This window comes from Antechinus flavipes, chromosome 4 (genome assembly GCF_016432865.1).
Source record: "Antechinus flavipes isolate AdamAnt ecotype Samford, QLD, Australia chromosome 4, AdamAnt_v2, whole genome shotgun sequence".
Taxonomy (NCBI): Eukaryota; Metazoa; Chordata; class Mammalia; order Dasyuromorphia; family Dasyuridae; genus Antechinus; species Antechinus flavipes.
Genome location: NC_067401.1, coordinates 109,351,312 through 109,370,747, shown reverse-complemented (window position 1 = coordinate 109,370,747; position 19,436 = coordinate 109,351,312). Strand labels below are relative to the sequence as shown.

General features: G+C 44.2%; 2 protein-coding genes and 1 long non-coding RNA gene across 6 annotated transcripts; 2 read left to right on the top strand and 1 right to left on the bottom strand.

Moving 5' to 3' along the window:
- The first annotated feature begins 48 nt into the window (after positions 1-48).
- Positions 49-9,696, top strand: METTL25B (methyltransferase like 25B). The gene is made up of 9 exons (XM_051993766.1): positions 49-136; positions 3,928-4,047; positions 4,553-4,677; positions 4,855-5,047; positions 5,633-5,695; positions 6,043-6,186; positions 7,636-8,126; positions 8,359-8,543; positions 8,789-9,696. The coding sequence occupies exons 2-9, from the start codon at positions 3,937-3,939 to the stop codon at positions 8,908-8,910; spliced, it is 1,434 nt and encodes a 477-aa protein (XP_051849726.1). The 5' UTR covers positions 49-136; positions 3,928-3,936; the 3' UTR covers positions 8,911-9,696.
- A 153-nt stretch (positions 9,697-9,849) lies between these two features.
- On the bottom strand, positions 9,850-15,600 carry MRPL24 (mitochondrial ribosomal protein L24). Of its 4 annotated transcripts, none has more exons than XM_051993771.1 (7): positions 15,501-15,600; positions 14,858-15,103; positions 11,948-12,154; positions 11,760-11,855; positions 11,440-11,543; positions 10,841-10,971; positions 9,850-10,099 (listed from the first exon to the last, which is right to left on the bottom strand). In XM_051993771.1, exons 3-7 carry the CDS (start codon positions 12,128-12,130, stop codon positions 9,963-9,965), a joined length of 651 nt encoding a protein of 216 aa, XP_051849731.1. In that variant the 5' UTR covers positions 12,131-12,154; positions 14,858-15,103; positions 15,501-15,600; the 3' UTR covers positions 9,850-9,962. The 4 variants fall into 4 exon arrangements, with proteins under 4 accessions (XP_051849731.1, XP_051849730.1, XP_051849732.1 ...); XM_051993770.1 differs by having other exon boundaries at positions 11,948-12,132; XM_051993772.1 differs by having other exon boundaries at positions 14,932-15,103.
- A 249-nt stretch (positions 15,601-15,849) lies between these two features.
- LOC127559767 (uncharacterized) lies at positions 15,850-19,017 on the top strand. The gene is made up of 2 exons (XR_007953206.1): positions 15,850-15,948; positions 16,427-19,017. It is a non-coding gene; the product is annotated as an uncharacterized LOC127559767 (long non-coding RNA).
- The last annotated feature ends 419 nt before the right edge of the window (positions 19,018-19,436 follow it).

Below are 19,436 nucleotides of genomic sequence, written 5' to 3'. Positions count from 1 at the left end.
TCGGAGAAGGAGGAAAACGACTCCGACTGGGGAGAAGGGAGCGGAAGCGGTGGGGGAGGTGACGGGGGGATCGGCGGGGGCGGGGGCGGCACGCGCTCCCCGGCCCCTCGAGCCCCTTGGAAGTACAACTCGGACGGTAAGGTAGGGGACTGAGGGGAGTGGGGCCGGGGGGCGCCGTGGGGTCGGGCCTCACTTCCGGGAGGAGGATGGGGGGGGCGGAGCCAGGGATTGTTGGGGTAGCCTTTTCCTTTGCCCTCATCCCTGCTAGGGCCTGGAGGCTCCGCCCCACGCCGCCCAGCGCGAGACGTTGCCCTGCGTTACTGCTCTGTGACGTCGTTACGTTCCCACGCTATCTCCTCCCCCTTTTCTCGGGCACGTGTCTGGGCTCTGTGACTCGAGACCACCAATGAGCGAGAGGGTCCCAGGAACCCGGCTCGCTTCTCTCTCCCCGCCCCCCTTTCTGAGTTATTTTCGCTGAGTTAATCAGCGAACATTTATTAAGTGCCCACAATGTGCCAATCCCCGTGCTAAGTGCTGGGGATACTAAAAGAAGCAAAAGATAGCCCCTGCCTTAAAGGAGCTTAGAATGTCATTGCGAAGGCTTCATGCGAACATATATGTGTATATATGTGTGTACACACACAAAGCAAGCAACGGACAGGATAAATAGGAAGTAAACATTTGTTAAGCACCTCCTACAAGCTAGCTGCTGTGCTTAGTGTTAGGGATACAAAAAGAGGCAAAATACCAGTTCCTAATCTCAAGATTACAGCCTAATGTTGGATACAGTGTGCAAAAACACCCCCGGAGCAAATTGTAAACTGGATAAATAGGAAATAGTCAACATTAAGCACTAGTTTAATGTGCCAGCCACTGTGCTCTGTGCTGGAAATACAGACATAGGCAAAAGGCCGTTTGAGACCTCCAAGAGCCTACAATCTAATGGGAAGACAACATATACTCAAATCTGTACTTAACCATATCCAGGATAAACGTTTGTCCTGTATTCTCGAAGAGGGAGGTGATGGCCATGACATGCAAGTAAGTTGAATTTAAGGGAGGGAGAGCTGTGCAAGGTCACCTGCCTCACTTTCTCCTCCAGAAACATCCAGATCAGGAGGACTGGAGATAGCCCTGGATGTAGTGGTATTTAACAGATCTGTTTGACTGAGGCAAAATCTATTCTGTAGTTAAAGCTCAGGGTTGAGGCAAGGAATGGCCTCTTTTATCTAGGCCCCTCCCCCAAAAAATATCCAATCTGAGAGGATAAGACCCTCAGGGTTTCTGGTCAAGGGGGATTCCCTAGCTATTTCCTTTCACTCGAGTCAGTCTGAATCCTAACAAAGACCAACTGAGGCTTGGCCTGATTGTTGGCCAGTCAATGGGATCTAGAGTAATTTCAAGACACAGTCCTTAACAAAGAAATCTAGCTGGTAAACCCCTACATATCTTGGGAGGTTTTTAGCTAAGAAAGAAAAAAGGAAAGCTGTGTTACCCAGCTGACAAGTTCCAGTTGGGATCCTAAGGATGGGATTTTAGTTGGGGCTTCGAGGAAGCCAGGGAGGTTAGTAATTAAAGGAAGGAGAGTGTTATAGAAATAAGTGACATCAGGGCAGCTAGGTGGTGCAGAGGATAGAGCACCAGTCCTGAAGTCAGGAGGACCTGAGTTCAAATCTGCTCTCAGACACTTAACACTTCCTAACTATGTGACCCTGAACAAATCATTTAACCCCAATTGCCTCAGCAAAAATAATTAGGGAATATCTGGAGAAAATGCTTCAAGCAGAAAGATGGGATGTCTTATTGGTGGAATAGCCAGGAAATTAGTCATTTTTCTAAAGATAATTGGCAAATTAAGTAGAACCAGCAGGGGAGTGAGGAAAGGGGCCTTAGCAATTTCAGTCACTTCTTAGCTGTGACACCTTGGGGCAAGCAACTTCACCTGTTTACCTCACTGTCCTCAATCATAACAGCACCTACTTCCCAAGGTTATTGAGTCTTAAATGTGATATTTGTAAAGTTTCTGGTACATAATAGGTGCTTTATAAATGTCTTTCCTTTTCTTGAACTGGTAATTTGGTATATATTTTGAAATTTCCCTGATGTTCTGCTGAGCACTTGACAATGCTATGTTTTGTTTTGCTTTTCTTTCCTTTTCTGTTTTTAATAAAATAAAATTTTAAAACAAATGTCTTTCCTGCCTGTGTTTTTTTCATTCATTTAAAAATATATATATCATTTAGTTTTTTTTTCTTCCACCTCCTCCCAACCATTGGAAAAAAAATCGGGGCCCTTGTTTCATGGTCAAAACAATTTGCCACATTAGACAAAAAAATTTTTTCTGCATATCAATTCATCATTTGGCAAGAGGTGTACAGCATTCATCATTCCTCTGAAATTATGTTTGATTGTTAAATTGATTAGTTGTCAAATATTTTCAGAATTTTTCGTTTTCATAGAATCGATGTTATATATTTTGGTTCAGCTCACTTAACTCTTTATCATATCGTACAAGTCCTCTCAGGTCTTTCTGAAATAACTTTTTTCATTTCTTTCAGTCCAAGCTTTTGTTATATTTATCTGCCATAATTCATACCCAAACGGTGGGTACCTACTTAGTTTCCAGTTCTTTATGACTACAAAAACAGAAGTCTGCTGTAAATATGAAGATCTTATCTTCTTTCTTATTGGTACTATAGCTGCTCTTCTTTTTTTTTTTAAATCTAGGAAGCCAGATGACAAAGCAAATGGAGGGCTAGATCTGAATGCAGAAAGCTTTCAGTTCAGATTTGGCTATAGACATTAGCTGTATAACCCTGGTCAAGTGACTTAAATCTGTCTGCTTTAGCTTCCTATTTGAAAATAGGGATAATTTTATCTATCTCCAAATATCATCTAAAAACTCAAATGAGATCATATTTGTAAAGTGCTTTGCAAATCTCAAAGTGATATATCAATACTAGTAATGTTTTTGCTAGAATCAATTATAAGCACCTTAGAATCTGGCCTCAAGGGAAAGAGGCAGAACATGAGATGAAGAGCATCACCATAGGTATTAGTTTCCCCAGGTTTCAAAGACAAGGTATATGAAGTATATGGTGTCCAAGATTCTTTCTGACTTTTGACAGTCAGTGTTCCTATAACTCTTTCCTCGTGGTGTAAAGGTAGTGGGACTTGAATAGGAGACAGATTCCTAGTATCTCCAAGGGCCAGTGGTCAAAGCTTTGGTCATTAGGGATCACAAAAGGGTCTTCAGAGATTGTCTAGTGCAGGACTGCTTAAACTTTTCACACATGACCCCTTTTCACTTGAGAAATATTTATGTCACCCTTGGCATATAGGTATACAAATCAAACATTTACTGATAATAAATCAATTTTGTGACTCCACATTCAGTTATGAAACTCTGTATGGGATTATAAACCAGTCTAAGTATGGGCTCTACATGCAGAACCCACAAGATTCCACAGGGCTGCATCCCTGAATTGATGTGAAAGTGATAAAGAACCCATTCCATGTTTCAGTAGTTCTGTTATTAAGTCTTAGCTTCGGTAAAGCCTAAATCTTATTTTTTGCAGCTTCTACCCATTGCTCTGAGGTCTGTCCTCTGGGCCAATCCCTCTTCCATGATAGTCATCAGAAAAATGAAGACAGTTATTATGTCCTCCCAGGGCTTCTCTAAGCTAAACATCCTCAAGATCCCTCTTGTCTTCCTCATCTACCTCCTTTGGGTACTTTCTAGTTCATCAATGCTCTTTCTGAAATAAAGTGCTTCAAAATTGAACATAGTAGCCAGTATCCCATACTAGGACAAAGTATCTTATTCTTAGAGACAGCCTAAGCTCACTAAATTGCACAGATCTTTCTTCACATTAATTAGGGGCAGGAAGGGATTCATCTGGAGTTTTCTATGTGCTTGCTCTCTAGGTCCTCAGGATGCCTGGCCTTGCTGCCAGGAACCTCTCTTTGGAAGGAAGGAAGCAATTAGCTGTGGACCTGACCCGTGTTCTTCCCCTCTATGGATTCATCCTGGATGCCTACATTATTGTAAATAAGTCTAGGATTGGAGTAGTTTAAGGGCAGGAATGGAGGGATGTGTTTATGGAAAAAGAAATGGGTGGGTAATGCAAAGTATATATTTGGGGATTTCATTTGTCCATCATCCTTTTGTATTTCCAATTAAAGCCTAAATGATCCAAGTTCCAGGGATGCATTAGATGACACGAATTCAAATCCTGGCCCTGGGATTGCTATCTTTATGATCTTGGGAAAGTTAGTTAACTACTCATGCTCCTAGGCTCCAGGTAGAAAAGAACTTTGAGATCATCTAGTCCAATTTTCATTTTTCAGATCAAGAAGATCTCCAAATTTCCATCTTTCCATCATCAATATACGTGCAAAAAGTAGATAGGAGAAAAAGTCTCTGTCTTTTCCTGTTTAAGAATTAGGATCCAAAACACCTAGAAATATGCATCCCTGTCTTGGGTAGTGGTGACAGACAGCTTGGGGGCCTCCAACATAAGCAGTTACTGACTGATTTTCTCTTCTGTAGGAATTTTTTACAGACTGTTTGTGGGAGAAGCTCCCCAGCTCATGGCAAGAAGTCTTAGATGGGCTGACTCCACCCCAGATTTCTACCATGCTACTTGAGATGCCTAGTGCTGGGGAAAAGATCAGGTATGGGAATAGTTTTCAGGTAAACAAGAATTATTAAGAGCTAGTTTTAATGTAAACATCTGTAATTCATGGGCATGGTCATTTTGCCCAAAGGCTTCATAAGCACTTCATTTTGTGGTCAAGTAATCTGTTCTGGTTGTGGTGGGAACATTCACAGGAGGGCCTGGGCTGTCTCAGGTACAGATCAGTGTGGCCACTGACCCTTCTGGCCCTGAAAGCTACTGCCCGTGCCCTGGCCTTTACCCGGACACCTGAGTCCCTAGGCCCATCGGAGTTCCAGGAGAACCCGAGCCAGAGCTCCCGGCTGGCAGCCCAATTCCGGAAACATGTCAAGCCCAAGAAACAACATGAGATAAGGCGATTGGGAGAGGTGAGGAATGGCCTGGTAATAAGAAGGGAGAACTGAGGGAAGTATGGGGCGGTAGACTTGGGGAGGGCAGAGGAGGAAAATATGGCCATTTCTCTCCTCCCAAGGACTCAAAAGGCCACAACTGCCCCCATCCCATGTTTCTCCTCTTCTCTAGCTACTACATTTCTCTGCTTTTCTTTTCTGTCTTGGTTAGTGACTACCTCTCTGTATATATGTATATAGCATTCTTTGTGTTTGTCTCCAAATCCCTCCCTTTGTCACATCCGTAGCCCCTGAGGCTTGTGGAATTTGTGGAGAGTTGGGTTAAGATGGTCTGGGGTAGACTTCTTCATTCCATGATCCAGACTGGAGCAAGTTAAGCCAGGTTCTGTTCTCTGAGAAGAGCAGGGACCTGTTTTCTTCCTCTGTCTCTCACATTCTTTCCCACCTAACATCCTACTCTAGTTTCTGCCTATCTTGGCTTTCTGTGCTGATCCTTTCATTCAGCAGACTCCCCTGATGCTCTCTTCCTGAGTTACTGGCTTCTGCTTTTTCTGAGCCAGTGGCTGAGAGATTTCTCTTCTTCTCCTAAATCCCTTCTCCCAGCTGGTGAAGAAACTGAGTGATCTTACAGGCTGCAATCAAGTGGTGGATGTGGGCTCTGGCCAGGTGAGTCCAGATGGGACCTCCCTAGGTCTGTCACCTTCCTCTCTATTGGGAAGACAACTCCAAGTTGGGTAGAATTTAGGCAGTAGTCCACCCTGGATCTATGCTGGGTTTAAATAAAGCGGGAAATAAAGGCATGGTACCATAAGCTATAGAGTTGGAAAAGGGTCAAAAGAAAGGATTTGATCTGTGGGAGGAAAGAGGAAAATATACAAGAGACTGGACTGAGACAGGGACATTTGAATCTTGCCCCAAACTTTCTAATGTGATCTTAGGCCGCTGAACCCCTAATGGGAAGGATAGAAAGGACAAATGAGATAAGACTTTGACCCCTACCCTCATGGCTGCAGGGTCATCTCACCCGGTTCCTGGCCTTGGGTCTGGGGCTCTCTGTGACTGGTATTGAAATGGATAGGAGACTGGTGGAAAGAGCCCAGCATCTGGACCAGGAACTCCTTAGTACCCTGAAGAAGGAAGAACGGAGGAAACCACAGGTAAGACTCCATCTCCAAGAAGATGGTTGGGAGAGCCTCGCCAGGCTTCTCTGATGCAGAAATGACCTTATTCCACTTGAGCTGTCTTCACTTCCAACATCTGGACTCCCAGCCTCAATCTCCTTCCTGTCTTTTTGCGCAGCTTTGCCTCCCATCTTTGACCTTGGGAAGAAGATAGTGAAAAGCTTCTCTTCTTGGGAGGGGACCTGGCAATATATGATACAGTTCATGATATTTAACAGCATTTATAACAGGGATTGTAACAGTGATTCCCAAGAATTCCTGGACCAGATTTCCAGTTGGGGGTTCTTCTGCAGCTCTAAAGACTAGGGCCAGAAAGACATGCATTTATAACTATCTTCCCTGCTGTCAGAATCAAATAATTTTAGATTTTCTCCTCAGGACAGACCTGGCCTATTCCAATCTGTTGCCTTCACTCTTGACCTTGGGGGAGAAGGATCTTGACTCCACAACATCTCATCCCCAGCCCCTGATTATCACAAACCCTGCTGGGGCTACAGATTATGACAGCAGAGGAAAGAAAGGGAGTTTAAGACAAACACAGAGAGTGTTACCTATTTAGCAGGTACACAGTAATACCAAGTAGGGGGGTAGGGGAGCAGATTTGAAGCAGATTGCTAGGTGAAGTCCAAGAGGGCTGAAAGAGGTAGTCAGAAGCGGCTTCCCACATGAATTGGATTTGTTGACATAAAGGAGTAGGAATTTAATAAAAAGAATGAACGATCATTCTAGGGGTGGTGAGAGGCTCCCGCCCCCCAAGGTTTTAGGGGACTTGGAAGAGAATGCTGGAAAGGTATGATGGTACCAGATGGTGAAGGACTCTTGGTACCAAAGAATTATGAACATTTGGAGAAAGGTGATGGTAAGCAGAATACTAGCCTGATTAAATATACGGAAGAAAGGCAATGTGATGCCTTCTTTGTTCTGTCCAAGTGGAAAGAATATTTTCTTTCAACTGGTAAGATCTCGAGTTCAAATCTAAGCTTTGCTCTTGCTGTGATTGTGACAGTGATATGGCTTCTCCTGGGCTATTCCATCACCAGTACAAAATTAGGGAGTTGGACTTGGTTATTTCCAAAACAATGTTCTTTCTAACTCAAATTCTTCAATTTTTTAGGGAAGGGATGGGGAACATCCAGCTTTCCCTCTATATCCTATGAGAAATTATTTGCCAAGGCAATCACAGCCAATGATTTTTAGGTACATATCCTTAGGTATAACCACCTCCCATTGTTTGTGTTCTATCAATTGATCATTTTATATGGCCTTTGAATGATGCTGTAAATATCCAAATGACCCTTGGCAGAAAAAAGGTTCCTCATCCCTATTTTAGAGACTAGGTATTACTGAATTAAGGCTCTTATAATGTACCAAGTATTTATGAAGTGCTAGGCACTGTGCTAAGAGCTGGTTTTTCCTTCCCCTTAGATCATCTCAGCTACCTCACACCGCCTCCCAAATCATGTCGTTAGCTGGGTAGACCCAGCTGCCTTGTCTCAGGATCTCCTGTCTCCCCTGACATCAGAGGCAGCCCAGGCCCCCACTCGACGCCTGCTCCTGACTGGCCTCCACGCTTGTGGGGACCTAAGTGTGACGATACTACAGCACTTTGCCTGTTGTCCTGAAGCAGTGGCTTTGGCATCTGTGGGCTGCTGCTACATGAAGCTGACCACCCCTGGGGGCTACCCCTTAAGCCGGTGGGTTAGTGGACTCCAGGGCCACAGCCTGCCCTACAAGTTCCGAGAGGGTGCCTGCCATGCTCTGGAAGAGTACGCAGAGCGGCTTCGGGGAGGAGGCCCTTCCCTCCGCACCCACTGCTACAGAGCGGCATTGGAGACAGTAATCCGGGATGCGCAGCCAGGACTCTGCAGACCTGGGGTGCAAAGCATCCCAAGGGCCCATGAGCTGCCCTTGGAAGAGTAAGGAACGGGGATGCATGGGGGTACAAAAGGGAAGAGGCACTTCAGTGAAGGGTTGGGAAGGTGAAGATGTCTCTAAGCCTCTAGGCTAGAGGTCTTACTCCAGATCTTGGCCTGGCCTTTTTAAAGTAGAATCTGGAAAGGACTTGTGGAAGGTTCCATCTCGGGACACATCCAAGAGGAGAATCTCCACTACCCTAAAATGCTTTTGTTGCCACTCACTGCCCTGCAGGTATATTCGGCGAGGGCTGCAGCGGGTGGGACTAGACCCTGGGCTGCCCCTGGACCTGGCTTTCCTACACGCCTGCCTAGCACAGGAACATCGGGTAGTGGCATTCTTCAGCCTAGCGCTGCTGTTGGCACCGTTAGTGGAGACACTAATCCTCCTGGATCGGCTGCTTTTCCTCCAGGAACAAGGTGAGTCCCAGCACAAGTGGAACAGAAGGAGAGGCTGATGCTGACAAGGCTCAGCTTAGTGCCCCAGCAGGTGGCATCATCAAGACTGTCCCCCTTATTCTCTGCTACTGCCTTCTAATGCCAGGGAGCCCCAACCTCCCAGGGAACCAAGGGATACTCAAACGATCTCTCCCATGGGGAGGCTTTCAGGTTGGATACCCAAGGGCGGCTTCTAACATCTTGAGCCTCCCTTCTTCCCAACTCAGGTTGCCACGCAGAACTTCTCCCTGTCTTCAGGCCTGAACTATCTCCTCGAAATTTGGTCTTGGTGGCCACTAAAACCCCACTGGGCCCAGCACTTTCGGACCTGGAAATCAAGGAAAGCTGACAGTGTTAAGAGGAACAGAGACTTCGAGACCCTTTAAAACTCTCCACTTTCCCAAGATATGTGTGGCCTTGAGAGAGATGAAGGTCCTGGAGCTAATCCTCTCTCACTTAGGGAACCACATCTTTTACTTTTTGGCCTATCCCTATCTCTTCTTGTATCTTAAGATGATTTTTTTTACTTGTTATATAAAAATGACCCTTCTAAAAATCATTTAAAAAATTTAAATCCTCCTGCCTCATTTATCTAAATGCAGTATGAGAAAAGGGGAGATTTTTGTTGTTTTGCTTGCAGTTGGGGCTAAGTGACTTGCCTAGAATCACACAGCTAGTGTCTGAAGTCAAATTTGAACTCAGTCTTCCTGATTTCAGGACCAGCACTCTATCCACTGCACCACCTAGACTGAAGGTAGGTAAACCCTACCCGAAGGGTACATCTTGGGCACCGAATGTAGAACCCCTGCCACTCAGGTCTCTGTTGTACTTCACAGATGTCCCTTAGATTAAGTCCTCTACCACTCCTCTCCCCTCACCTACTGACAAGGCTGACTGGCCACATTTCTGCCTTCCTGGTTCAGTCACAATGGAGTCCTCAGATTATAGAATTTAGAACTGTAAGGTAACTGGGTGATCATTCACTCTAACCCCCTTATTTTAAATGTGGTGAAAGAGGCCCATTGAGGAGAAGGACCTTGTCCAGTTATCTCTCCTTTCTGGTGGTTTCTTCACCTATGAAATAAACAAGGTTGGCTTCTGACCCTCCCTGCCACCATGCCATATGGTTTCCTTTGGAAAGGAAAAAGATAAGATTCATAGCATGTCATTCCTGGACATCTGGGAGGCTTTCTTAATGCTTAATCTCTGACTAATTCAGTGCAGCATCACTGAGGAAATGTAGCTCAGCAAGTTCCTTTATTCTTCCTATAAGTCAAAAGTCTACACATTCCTCAGAAAATCCTTTATTGGACAATAGTAAATAAGGCAATTTCTCAGACTTCTGGGGTCATGATCTTGGGTGGAGACAATGGTGGGAAGAAGACAGTCCCTGCTATAACTTTAATACCAGTAGATTTTCCTGTGTCTCCGAGTCTCCACGATGCCCATTGCTTCCATTACCTCTTCTCCCAGGGTCTTCAAACAGGGGACGTAAGTTTTCTCCAGAGCATCTTCCACTGATGTATCTTTGGGACCATCTGTAGAGTCATGATGTTATATTAGGGACACACAAACTACAGAGTTGGAAGGAGTCTTAGAAGCTGTTTAGCCTAGCCTGACCTGTGCCAGGCAGAAATCTTTTCTGAGCATCCTCTGGAAGTGCTCAGCTGCTTCACTGCCCACAATGGCAACCAGCTTGTTGTTGGCAAGTTTTCTTCAAACTGAACCAAAATCTGCCTTTGGAAATGCCCATCGCCACTCCTCTCTGAGACCAGCACCCCAGAAATGCTGCTCCAGCCCCTTCATCCCATTTTCCCTGATTCCCCCCCCCCAACTCTGCATGTTTCTTGAGATCCTAAAGACAGATCCTAAAGCAAAAAGAGGGAAATAAACATTAAGTGCCTACTATGTGCCAAACACTGTGCTAAAAGCTTTACAAACATCTCATTTGAGGGGATAACCTTAGAAGGTAGGTAGTGTTCATGCTGCTAGTAAATGAGCCTGGATTTGAACTCACATCTTTCTGACTTAAGGCCCAGTATACCCCTGGCCACTCACCTAACTAGAAGGGGTTTCCTGGTCTTCCAAAAAAGATAGATCTCATCAGCTTCTTCGAATTCATATACCTTCTAGTTCTGCCCTCTCGGAGAGCAGATATCTCTCACCCACATTACTACCTCAAACTCAATGTCCATACCAGTGATACTACCCCAAGAGACTCCTCATATGAAAAGCAGCCCATCCCTATTAAGATCTCTCTCCTGTACAACCTGACTCACCAATCCACTGCTCAGGGACGATGCCATCAGGTCTAGGGAACTCGGGCTTTGGGATGATCCTTCCTGTCCTCAGGGAGACTCGTACGCGCTCACCTTCCTCTGTAAATCTCCATTCCACTTCAGTTGGTTTTCTGCAGGGAAGGAGAGTGAAACAGTTTGTAAGACCCCATATCCTTTCTCCAACCACAAAGAATCAACTACATAGGATATAAAAGACTGAATTCTTCTGACTCTTAGGAAATCCTGAGTGATGTCTAAATAATCTCTTGCAATAAAGGTAACCTGACTTTTCTTCTTCAAAATGTTAACCCTGCTCTTTGCCCACAAGGCAGCATTTCCTGAAGTTCTGTCTCAATCCCACGCCATGATGATCATTTTTTTGAAATGTGAGAATTTACCATAAAGGCTCCTTATTTTTCAGGTGATGTAATGTACAGAGATGATGAGGGGCTTGCTTAAGGTCACATAGCAAACAAGTATCTGGAGCAGGATTCCAAAATCAGGGCTTTCTGACATTGTAAGTCCAGCATTCTATCCTTTTCACCACCTAGAAATGCTAGGCTTCTGCCCTCACAATCCTCCAAAAGGTTTCCTCTTGCCTGTCAGTGGGATCCACAAGCTTGACCTGGCGAAAAAGCAGGGGAGCCTCGCTGGGGACCATGGTCCCCCGGTAATCCTTGTACCTGCCAACAATTCGGAAATGCTGTGGAGGGAAAGGTGAGGAAGTCAGAAACAGACAAAAGGAAGCCCCTCTCTCACCTCACCCAGGGACTATACTGGGGATTTAAACTGAGAGATAGTGCTCAACACTCAATCCCTCCCTTTGCTGTTATCACTGATTGATTTTTGGTAGAGAAGGGAGCAAAAAAGTGGGGTTGACAAAAACCAATGCCTTCAGAAGGTCCCAGTCCCTACTTACCGTGTTCAGTCCTTCCAAGATAACCCAGTTCCTCTCTCTGATGATCTGAACCACTTTGCCCTGCTTCCCAGCATCTTTGCCCTCCAGGATCTCAACCTGTAGGTACACATTTGTAGTGGGAGAAAGAACCTCAGGCTTATTTTCCCTTTAGCTCCAACACCCCTACCTGTCAGCTCTGCATTCCTCACCGTGTCCCCACAATACACATTCCAGGAATCCTCAGGTATAGGCTCCACAAGAACTGGACGTGGTCTTTTCCAGGGAGGGTTTCTCCTCTTCTCCGCCATGGTTCCAGGTCGGCTCATTCCATAGCGGTAGTTACGAGGCAAGTCAGCCTTGACGGCCATGGCTAGCAAGGCTGATAGACGCATGTCTGGAGGTTGGGAAGACAGTATCTTGGTGAAAGGAGACAAGGAGAATAGAACACTAAAGTCAGTTGTCCAAACCAGAAATGTCATCAGTCAACCCAGGGACTGAAGATATAAGGTTAGAGGGAACCAAAAGGGAAGAGAAAGCTGACAAGACAAAAAAGTTGTTTCTAGCCCAAAAGAATCCCCAGGATTTCGACTAGAAGAGATCAAAAAGATCATCTAATCTCTTTTTCCATGTAAGACACCCTGTTCCTCAAAACTTCCATTAAATGGTCAACCATGCGCTGTGATGTCCCAAGTTAGCTCCCTGTTAACCTCACGATTAGCCAGAGTCAGGATCAGCAAAAGTCCTTAGTCTTTAGGAGAAGAAGAAAAGGAGATGGACGAAACTTCACAAGTCTAGCCACCAACCTCCTCTCCCCTCTTTGTCCTCCTTCGAAGTGATTCTGGCTTGTCTTACTCCACCCCCTAATCCCCCCTACAATTCTCTGTATAAACCAAAAGATCAAGCCAGCACAGAATAGTGAGAAGGACCATTTTCCAAGCATATGCTAATAGAGTATTGTCCAATAGGTAATTAGCCTTAAGTGCTCAGTTGTCTGATTGCAGTGCACTTATTCAGAGTTTCAGCCCTTTATGATACACTATTTTCCAAAGACGGAAAATTCACTAATTTTCATGAAACATTTGCCATTTTCAAATAAGTTCTACTTGTTCAATTTTTTTTTAAATGAGGTAAACTATGTTCAGTAACTTACATAGTAAGTTCTAAATCTAACCCTCTTTCTATATAACAGTTCTTCATGTACCTAGAAAAAACTGTCAACAGACTTAAGTCATTTATTTAGCACTTATTGTGAGCTAGGCTCTATACTAAGTGCTGGAGATGTAAAGAAAAGGCAAAGCCCTCAAATAGCTTCCAATTTAGGGCAAAAACATGTAAACAACTGTACAAACAAGGAAAAATAGGAAATAATTTCTGGAGTGTCTTATTAGAGGAATGGCAAAGATCAGTATCACCAATCAAAGAGCACATGGGGGCAGAATTGGCATAAGATGAAGGGCTAGGTTATGAAAAGCTGTGGCTGACAAAATTTGGAGCCACTGGGAGTTTTATCAAGGGAAGAGTTTAATGGTCAGATCTATGCTTTAAGAAAATCACTCTGGTGGCTGAACTAAAGTAGGCTAAGAGATGTAACAGGTAAATCAACCAGCAGGCTACATTTCAGTTCTCCAGGTCTGAGTAGATGTGCTCATGTTTGACTCTCCATGATCCCATTTTGGGATTTTCTTGACAAAGATACTGGAGTGGTTTACTATTTCCTTCTCCAGGTCATTTTACAGATGAGGAAACTGAGACAAAGAGGAGTCCTGGGTCATACAGCTAGGAATTATCTGAGGATGAATTTGAACTCAGGAAGTTGAGTCTTTCTGCCTCCAGACATGTGCTCTTCACTGTGCTACCACTCAAATCCTGCCCTTGGTGTGATTTTGGGCAAATCCCCTAACACGTAGGGATCAACTGTAAAACAAAGAAGGTTGGAGGTGACATGTAGGACTCCCTTCTGGCCCCTAAGCTGATGACCCTGCAACACATCCGATAAGTGGGTCTCCATGTTGCCACTTAAAGACATCAAAGGAGGGATAACAGAACCGATAAATGGCAGCCCACTCTACTTCTGGATGGCTGGTAGGAAGGTGGGTTTTTGGACTAAATAAGCCTCAATGTGTTACTTTGCAATTTCGACCCAAAACTTCTGCTTCTGTCTCTAGGGCCCAACAGAACAAGCGGAATCCCACCTTTTTGCCTTTCAAGTTCTTAAAGAGTTTCAGTCTGTTCCTACAGAGCTTCCTCTTCTCCAGGCTGAATCCCCAAAACTCTAATTCCTTAATGGAGGATCTTCATCATCTCAATGGCCCTCTTCTAAGGAATCTTTGGCTTATTAGTGTCCCTAAAATATGTCTGCCTAGAACTAAGCATAATAGTGCAGATGTGGTGTGACCAGGACAGAACAGGTTTGGGGACACACGGGCCAAGTTCTCCTACAAGCATAGGGCTGTGGGTCTGGAATCAGGAAGACCCAAGTTCAAGCCCAAACTCAGATGTTGGGCAAGTGCCTCTGTTACCCCAACTGTAAAAGGTGATAATAGTAGCACCTGTGCCCCAAGGTGATTATGAGATGCTTGTAACCCAGTGCCTGACACACAGTAGGTGCTTAAGAAATGATGGGTTCCTTTAAGCGATTCCGTTCCGACGCTCAAATTCTGTGACTCTGATGACCTAATCCCTGTAAGTCAGTCCCGGGCAGTCCCAGGCTTCACACTAACGTAGGGGTTACACGAGAAGACCTCTCAGGTCCCTTCTAACGCTAAAGCCACCTTCCTATTACTTGAAGACTCGGGACAATTTCCTCAGCAAGGGCCACGCAAACTCCATGCGAAGCCTCTTTGGGAGAACAAACTTTCCGGGGCGCCCCTCTCCTAACAAACTCGCAGTGGGGCGTCGGGGGAGGCTTTCCCCGGGGCACCGAGTCCCTCCCCCGGTCTTCGCCCGGATAACCGCTGGCAAGGGGGAGGGGGAGAGCACGGAGGAAAGACCCTGTCCCCTCCCAAAGCCCGCTTCCCTGCCGCCTCCTGCTGTCAGATAGCTGTCAAGCTTTAGCTGACTGACCCTTCCTCATCTCGGCACATTCAACACCCCAGGCTCAGGATCTCCGCGAACCTTACCCAGACAAACCACGTTCCAGCAGAAGGTGAAAGCAACAAGTTACGCCTCTCGCCCGGATCCCAGAGCGCCTCACCTCTAGATCCGGGGATACACTCAATTCCGACTCCGCCTCTCACCTATGCACGTGAGAGGACAAAACTGAGCCGCTTGGCTTTCTGGGAAAAGTTAGCCGGCTCGGGAGAGAGAGTTGGGTAGAAGAGCGAGCCGCCAGGTGTGCCGGTAATTGCAGTCCACCGCTGCTGAGCCTGTCGGGAATAGTAGTTAAGGAAGAAATGGGGAGAGCGGAACGCCGAGGTGCACGTTGGGCAATGGAGTCCTGGCCTGGGCGGAACGGGCTTCCCGATCCGGAGAATTTCTGCGCATGTCCTAAGTTGGAGGGCTTGGGAATTGTAGTTCCAGGAGGAGCAAAAAAGCTGCTCCATTTTCTAGGTGGTGATGACTGGGTAATTAGGGCACATGGCAAACCCCCTTTTCCATTCTGCTTCCCCCATCAGTCTGCGCCTCCCGGCCCTCCCAGATTCCCCAGTTCTGGGAAAAGTCTCCCCATAAAAGGGAGAGGAAGGCCAGGAGGGGATCGGATTCAAAAGGGAGGTACATTGGATACCAAAAACAAATCTAGAATCTGACTCAAGATCCACTTACCTGAGTGGCTTTGAGCAAATCACCGACTATAACGGAGACTCGATTCGGTTCTCTGTTAAATGAGGACGTACGTGGCTTCTTCCCCTTCTGAGAGTAGGATTCGATGGGAAAATGCGTCCGGGGCATCTGTGCCTCCGCTCGGTCTCTGCTCCCTCTCCCACCTTCCCGCTCCCGGGTTATGCATCCAGGTGGGTCGTAGGCTCACAGGAAGAAACTGATTGGTCCGTTAGTACCGGCCGCCAACATCGCCGAGCAGGCTTTTTGTATCAACTAGGAGCTGGCTTACCGGCCTCTGAAACGCTCCGCTTCTCAGATGCTTATATCCGGAGCCCACGGGTTGTATGTGAGGCCGTCTTCTCCATCCTTTGTCTTCGGCCACTTCCTGCGTTCAGCTCTCATCAGTCCCATCCTCCATTCCCACCGCTGTCATCGGCCCCTAGTCTACAAGGTCTCTCTCCCCTCCAACCCTTCCTCCACACCGACACCAGAAGAGTTGTTTGGTTTTTTTTTTTTATCATAAATTTGGTCTGTGACTCCCAGCTCAGAAATCTATAATGGCTCTTGATTGCCTACCCAGCAAAGTTCAAACTCCTTGACTGGCATCTAAGTCCCTCCTGCCTCTCCCTCTTGCTGGTTCTTTCCCAAGCTTTATAGCACACCCAGATTCTACTCATTCTGTTCTGTGGCCCATCGTACTACTCGATGTCCACCACAGTAACACATCCACCACCTCTCTACTGCTCCTCTGGGTGTAGACTCAGCTCAAAACACAGTCTCCATGCTTGGTCATTGATTAAAAAAAAACATAATTCAAATGTTGCTTTTTCCAGAAAGCTTTCCCTGATCCTCTGTCAAGCTCTCACATAACACTTTAGCTGCACTTCTCTTTCTATAATAATAATAACTCATTTCTACAACCCTTTCAGGCTTACAGTGAAGGACTTCTACAACGCTCCAGGGAATCGGTGCAAGAATTTTTATCCCCACTTTATGGAAGAGGAAGCTAAGGCTCATCCTAGTGTCCATAGAGGGCTTCTAATCCACATCTTTTCCAATTCTAAGTCCTGCCCTATAAGACTGAATTGCTACTATTAGGTATTGTTTTGTTTAGTTGTTTCTGTGTGTCATTTCTTTCTACTATATTATGAATTCTATTATTTGGAGTTAAAAAAAAAACAAACAAAACCAATCTGAGCTCTGATTGTGGTTATGCGATTTAATAATTATGATCTTGGGCTAGTTAGATTTCCCTGAGTCTCAGTTTCCTCATCTGAAACATGAGAATAATGTTCTATCTGTATCACAGGACTGTTATAAGCATCAAATTAAATAATTGAAAACAAGTGCTTCTTAGTCATAAAATACTATGTATAAAACAGGCATTTTTTTTTTTTTTGAAATCTTTGTATTTCCTTTAATTGACATGAACTGAATCTCTCTCCAAAACAGCATCCTAAGGGATGGTAGAGGTAGAGCAAACTAGGGCTATTGCCCTTGGATTAATGTGTGATCTGTGGTATGACGTGGTATGGCAAAGTATGACAAGGACCTTGGAAGTAGCAGCTTAGGCCCAGAAGTAGAAAGTTGAGGTTCTTCTCCAGCACAAAGAATGCCCTGACCCTCAAAGGACAGGGATGGACTGTCTGGCAAAAGCCTCAGTGCAGAAAATATGATTTTCCTGTGACAATCTTCACAAATAAGAGTAACAACAAAACCTATGGCTGTTGATATCATTATAAAAATGTACAAAACATGGAGAATAAACAAGGTGAAATAGTGATCAAAGAATCATAGATTTGGAACCAGGATCTAGTCCAGCCCCTTTGACAGGTCACTTGCCCAAAGAACATAGAGGTAGTAAATTATAGAGTTGGGGAAGTTAGATAATACAGTAGATAGAGCACTAGCCCAGAAGTTAGAAGAACTTGAGTTCAAATGTGACCTCAGACAATTAACATTTACTAGCTGTGTGACCCCAGGCAAGTCAAGTACCCAGTTGCTTCAAACCCTCCCCCTCAAAAAAAAGTAAATGGCAGAGTTAACATTCAAACCCAGCTCCTGACTCCAAATCATTCTTTCTACTATATGACGCTTCTTCCTCTTAACAGATGCAGATTTTCATATATATACTACTGAAGCTAGTTGTCTATGATAGATGTTGTGATTGTTCAGTCATTTTAAGTGTATCTGACTTTTATCAAAGATACTAGTTTGGTATTTCCTTTCCCAGCTCATTTTAATGATAAAGAAACTGAGACAAATAATTAGTAAATTAGTGTCATATAATTAGCAGCTGAGACTGGTTTTGAACTCACTTCTTCCTAACTCCAAGTGCTCTATCCACCCACTTAGCTAGGTTCAATGCTCAGATACATAATCTCTGTAAACCTGTTTTCTCACCTACAAGGGAATTAGATTAGATGGATCCCAGAATTCTAGGGATCCTTCCAGCCCTAAATTCTGTGATCTTACAACTCATTAATGAAATATGGCTATGAAGAATTTAAAGTTTTTTTTATTTGAACCTGTGATTTCATCAGTTACAATGAATTCTCAATGTGGGGACTCTTCACCAAAGCAGATTCTTATTTGTAATCTTAGCCAGTTGCCTAGGCACCAAGAGGGTGAGTGACATGCCATTCATGACACAAGTAGATTGATTGATTCTATCAGAAGTAGTACTTGAACCTAGCATTTTTCTGACTCCACAGCCATCGTGATCTCCATTACATCATGCTTCCTCTCACACAGAAAGATACACTTCATTCAAAAAGAAGAGACAAAAGAAGTGATTAAATAATGCTATTATTAGAACAGACTTAATGCATCTCTACATTCTAGCCAAACTGGAGTCTGAGTTATTCCCTGAATTCTATGTTCTATCTCTCACCTTTATATATCTTCAAATATATCTTTAAAGATCAGCTAAACTACTCTCAGGGAACACACACATATCTCATACAGAGTTATTAGGATTATTTTTCCTTGAGTTATTTTGTATACATGTTGTATCTCCCCATTAGAATTTAAGCACTTACAGAAGAGGTACTATTTTGGTTTTGTCTTTGTATAACAAATCTAGCACAAGACCTGTCAGTAGTAGGTACTTCTGCATGGTTTATTTGTTTTGTTCTTTGTTTACCTGAGATTTCTTTGAGTTAGGAAATCTCCCACAAACAATGCAGAGCAGCAATTATTCTGCATCTTAAAGTCTTACCAAGTATTCCTGTCTCTAAGACTATAATTTCACACCATTTCCATTTATTTAATTGAATTGAATATGTTGCAAGAAGAAAAATAGGACTGGTATTGTCATGGAAGTAGATTATAAACCATTCTGACAGAGAAGGACGTGGATGATCAGTTTGGGAAAGATATCATAAAATGAACAGAGAATGGCATACAATGATTGGAAATGCTTGACTTGCTTTGATGCTAGTTTTATTTTTCAATATAAAGATTTGATTCTGACCAAAAAGGAGGAACTTGTTGCCACAATAAAACTGATTTTAAATGATGATGGCTTAGGAATCTTTCTCCAAAGCACACTCTTAATTTTGAGACTGCAACTGAAAAGGACCTTAGAAGCCATTTAGTTTGACCTCATTATTTTACAGAGGAAGAAACTTTAAAAGAGGTTTAGAGAAAGAATAGGTAGGATCCCAAGATCTAAAATTTTAATGAAAAGTAAATGACACAAGACTGGGAAAAAAATATATTTTAAATATTCTAAAAACACAAAACAAATCTTTCTAATTAAACAAAAAGTACTGGTTTAGAGAGACCAATGGGGATGCTCAGGAAACTGACAAAATTAAATATTGAATCTGAAGTATCATTATTTTCAGTGGAAGAGATCTCAAAAGCCTTTTCATTTTAAAGATGAGGAAAATAAGAGCACAAAGGAAGTTAAGTGGATTGTCCAGGATCACAAAT